Source organism: Triticum dicoccoides, chromosome 5A (assembly GCF_002162155.2).
Source record: "Triticum dicoccoides isolate Atlit2015 ecotype Zavitan chromosome 5A, WEW_v2.0, whole genome shotgun sequence".
NCBI classification, from domain to species: Eukaryota; Viridiplantae; Streptophyta; class Magnoliopsida; order Poales; family Poaceae; genus Triticum; species Triticum dicoccoides.
Window position 1 is genome coordinate 650,230,930 of NC_041388.1, and position 4,805 is coordinate 650,235,734.

At 47.6% G+C, this 4,805-nt stretch overlaps 1 protein-coding gene across 1 annotated transcript; it reads left to right on the forward strand.

The window, feature by feature from the left end:
• The first annotated feature begins 6 nt into the window (after window positions 1-6).
• Window positions 7-1,624, forward strand: LOC119303755 (NAC domain-containing protein 2-like). The gene is made up of 2 exons (XM_037580894.1): window positions 7-597; window positions 744-1,624. Exons 1-2 carry the CDS (start codon window positions 118-120, stop codon window positions 1,251-1,253), a joined length of 990 nt encoding a protein of 329 aa, XP_037436791.1. The 5' UTR covers window positions 7-117; the 3' UTR covers window positions 1,254-1,624.
• Window positions 1,625-4,805: the final 3,181 nt, after the last annotated feature.

Consider the following 4,805-nt stretch of genomic DNA (forward strand, 5'->3'; position numbering starts at 1 on the left):
CCATCTCCACACCACACCACACCACACCTCACTCGCCCACAATCTCGAACAACAGCCGTCGGATCCATCATCATCGGCAGCGGAGCGATTCCATCGACCAGCTTTCTACAGACGGACATGGGGATGCCGGCCGTGAGGAGGAGGGAGAGGGACGCGGAGGCGGAGCTCAACCTGCCCCCCGGCTTCCGCTTCCACCCCACCGACGACGAGCTCGTCGAGCACTACCTCTGCCGCAAGGCGGCGGGGCAGCGCCTCCCGGTCCCCATCATCGCCGAGGTCGACCTCTACCGCTTCGACCCCTGGGCGCTCCCTGACCGCGCCCTCTTCGGCACCCGCGAGTGGTACTTCTTCACCCCCCGCGACCGCAAGTACCCCAACGGCTCCCGACCCAACCGCGCCGCCGGCAACGGCTACTGGAAGGCCACCGGCGCCGACAAGCCCGTCGCGCCCCGCGGCGGGCGGACCATGGGGATCAAGAAGGCCCTCGTGTTTTACGCGGGCAAGGCGCCTAAGGGGGTCAAGACCGACTGGATCATGCATGAGTATCGCCTCGCCGACGCCGGCCGCGCCGCCGCCAGCAAGAAGGGCTCGCTCAGGGTACGTTATTGGTTTGATTATACTTGATGATTTACTGGTTGATTTGGTCGGGATTTCAGATCCCTGCTGCTGCTTCGACTGATTGATTGATTGATTGATTGATTGATTGATTCGGTGCTGATTCCGATCTGAATTTGTTTCTTCAGCTGGACGACTGGGTGCTCTGCCGGCTCTACAACAAGAAGAACGAGTGGGAGAAGATGCAGCTGCAGCAGCAAGGGGAAGAGGAGACGATGATGGAGCCCAAGGCGGAGAACACGGCCTCCGACATGGTGGTCACCTCGCACTCCCACTCGCAGTCCCAGTCGCACTCGCACTCGTGGGGCGAGGCGCGCACGCCGGAGTCGGAGATCGTCGACAACGACCCGTCGCTGTTCCAGCAGGCGACGGCGGCGGCGTTCCAGGCCCAGAGCCCCGCGGCCGCCGCGGCGCACCAGGAGATGATGGCCACGCTGATGGTGCCCAAGAAGGAGGCGGCGGACGAGGCCGGCAGGAACGACCTCTTCGTCGACCTCAGCTACGACGACATCCAGAGCATGTACAACGGCCTCGACATGATGCCGCCCGGGGACGACCTGCTCTACTACTCCCTCTTCGCCTCCCCCCGTGTCCGCGGGAGCCAGCCCGGCGCCGGCGGCATGCCGGCCCCGTTCTAAGCAGAGCAAAGACAGAGACCGTCAGAGACCCCGAGATCGACAGAAGTGGAATGGACGACTTCTTGGCCGCGAGCGAGCGAGACCGCGGTGCAGTGTAAATACAGCATAGGAAACGGGAGGGACGGAGGTGGCGTCGTGTCGAGAGAAGCCGGCGTGGTGCCGGGGCGTGCCGTTGTACATGGAGAGCCCGGCGCCGGGGCCTGGCCGGCTGGGTTGATTCTTTTGTTCTTACTACCTTGTACTCTCAATGCGGATGTAGCTCTTTCTTCTCACTCCTCACTAGTAGAATCGACCGACCGAATACATATGTAGCTCTGTTCTTTCCTTCTCTTCAGTAGAAATCAACCAAATTTTGCTGTTATGCTGCTATACTTTTCTCCTGTTGGGCAGGATGAATTGCCTCATTTTCAGACAGTCTGATCCACTAATAATCTGCCAGTGTTGTGTTTGCCTGCCTGCCTGCTTGGACACACCAAGAACACTCCGGTTCTGCAGGTAGCTCTGTGTAGCTCGAGCTCCAGACCGTCCACTGGTCTCACTTTGATCTCACAGGCAGTACTTTTACTGAGACTCGGCGGCAGTGACCTTACTACCAACAGCAGCAAACGCAACTTAATCTTCGGCCAAAATGGAAACGGTGATAAGCCAGGCCCAGGCAGGCAAACACAACACTGAAAATGAGATAATTCTATCCTGCCTGATATCAGAATAGTAGGAGTAGCAGCGTAGCCAGGCAGGGGCGAGAGTCCGCGTACAAAGAAGTGCAAGACACGAGCTCAAATCTTCAGTAATATCGGATGATTTGGATAAATCGACACAGCTCATGAAAAATTAGACTGATAACAGAAAGAAAATCAGACTAAGATGTTGGAGGTGGCGAACTTACAAAAAAATTGTTTGGTTTTGAATATAGGGATAATGTGCATTTGGGTAGTGATTTGTGGTAAGATCTAGTTACTCATGGGGAGAACTTGAATCTCCAAGTGCCATCATGGGGTCTTTCTTTTCTATTAGAGATTTTGGAGTAGAATGGTTCTCTTCATATTTTTTTACTTAATTTCTCTTACTCTTTTTTGAGAACTTGGTGGCAGTAGGAGAGGCTCCTGCTGACTTTAAATTAAAATGAACTAAGCGTCCAAAGGGTGTTACACAATTACATCAAGGTGAGGAAGGGGGAGAGGGTTAAGAGCACTAGGAGTACTAAGCACTACACAAAGCTACAAAGAGAAGGGGCAGGCAGAAGCTGCACTTAGAGAGCACTAGACATCAAAGATTCAAGGGGCTACTTTAGTTCCCAAAGAGAATAATGCTAAGAAATGAAAAAAATAAAATAGGCCTATCAACCTTAGCAATTGTGGTATTCTTTAAAACTATGCCTATGACTAGTAGGATCTCCCATGTTAGTGATAGGTTGATCTCCCCAAATCAAGCTGTCTTTATTCGGGGTCGTTTTATTCTCGAAGTTCTACGCTTTGGTACTTAAACTTGACTGCGAGAAAGCCCGTGACATAGTTGGTTGAGAGTTGTTTTTAGTAATGCTAAATGGTTTTGGTCATAAATGGATCAAATTTATTGAAATGGTTTGTTCCAAAGTTCTTTCTGTGTTAGAATCAAAGATACTAATGACCCATATGTTTAGTGGCAAAGGTCTGAAACAGGGGACCAATTATATCCCATTCTTTTTAATTTAGTTCTGACGTTTCTTCAAAAATGTTGCAGAAGGCTCCCTCTCATGGCTCGATTTGAGTATTTCTTCCTCGTGTTGTCCTTGGAGGTGTAATTCTTCAATACGTTGATGACACTATCATTTTTCTGGAGAAGAATCTGGACTATGCTAGGAATCTTGAGTTGATCCTTGCCTATTTTGAGGCCCTCTCGGGATTAAATTTTCTTTTTCATAAAATGATCTTTTATGAATAAGTGTGGATGATGCTAAGATCAAGGAATTTGCGCAGTATTTTTTGCTGTAAACTTGGTTCTTTTCCCATCAAGTATTTGGGGTTTCCTTTGCATTACAAGTTTTTTGACTGCTTACTGTGGGGCAAACACCCACACCCCACCATTTTATTGATAAAGAGGAAACAAGTACAATATTTACAAGTTAGGAGTAAGAAAAAAAGAAAAACTAACCTATCAATGGGGTAAATAAGTAACCCTCTAACCAAGTCACCCCTCAACATGGATTTAATCATGTGAGCTAACAACGAGATGTCATGGACAAAACCTATCTTCCACTTCAAAAAAGTGGGCCTCTCATGCCTAAAGACTTTTGCATTTCTAACAACCCAAATATTCTAGAAAGCAGTAAACACTACCTCCACAAAAAAGCTTTTGCAAATCCCTCCTGGCTTGCCTAGCAATAGCATATATATCATCCCCATCAGCCCGGGCAATCTGCAAATAAGCCCAAACTCTTCTACTAAAATTGAATCAAAGACCAAGTGATTATCGTATTCTCCGGCCTTAGTATGGCATAAAGCACATTCAACCCCATCAGAAACATTCCAGTGCCTCTTTTGCAACATGTCCTTGGTATTCAGCCGATCCATGATTAACAACTAAGCAAAGACTTTGATCTTAAGGGTACAACAACTCCTCCAGATGCAAGCAAGAACTGGTTGGAAACAATAGGCTATGAACCATATCATAATACAATTTTAGTTTATAACCACATTTCCCTCAATCAGAAGCCAAGAATCGGAAAGTCGAGGGTCCCTCTACAAGGAACTCATCAAATCTTTTAACAGGTGCAGCTCTGCAAAAGCTTGTTCAGAGAGGGGCAAATAGAACAAATCAGTAACATTATCAACATCGAGTAACTCCTTAGCCAAAGCTATTTGATCAATAGCAAAAAAAAGCCTACCAAATCTGTGTTTCACGGAGATGATAAAAACCCCAATCTTCCATTTATCAGCCCAAAACAGAATAGAGTCCCCCTATTTGACTTGTGCCCATGAGATTGCAGTAAACGTATCAACCAAATCACAAATATCCCTCCACTACTAAGAACCACATGGAGCTGTAGCTTAAGGATTTCTGTTATGCCAGTGAGTATTCCAAGTGAAATTGACCCAAGGGATATCCATTTTGTTTAGAACATCATTCCGCACCCCTAAATTTAGAATACCCAAACCACCACTTTTCTTAGTCCTACGAACCAGGTCCCATGCAGCCAAAGAAGACCCATGCTGCTAACCATACTTCCTCCAAAGGCACTGTTATTGGATCCTTTCCAGCTATTTAGAATTACAGGAGGACATTACAGTAAGTTAAGGAGAGAGCACACTCAACCAACCAGAGATAGAATTATTAAAAAAAGTTATGGTTGGATGGGCAAATATCTATCTTATGGGGGGAGTTGATTTTGTTGTGCACTTGTGTGGCTAGTATCCCTGCTTATCTTATATCTCTTATCAAATTCCCTAAATGGGTTCTAAATGCTACCTCTTCCCAAATGACCCATTTTTCTGGGGCAATATGGTTGATGTTCAGAAGTATATCATTTAGCTCATTGGGGCCTTGTGGCAAGAAAAATGGTTTTTGGTGGTTTGG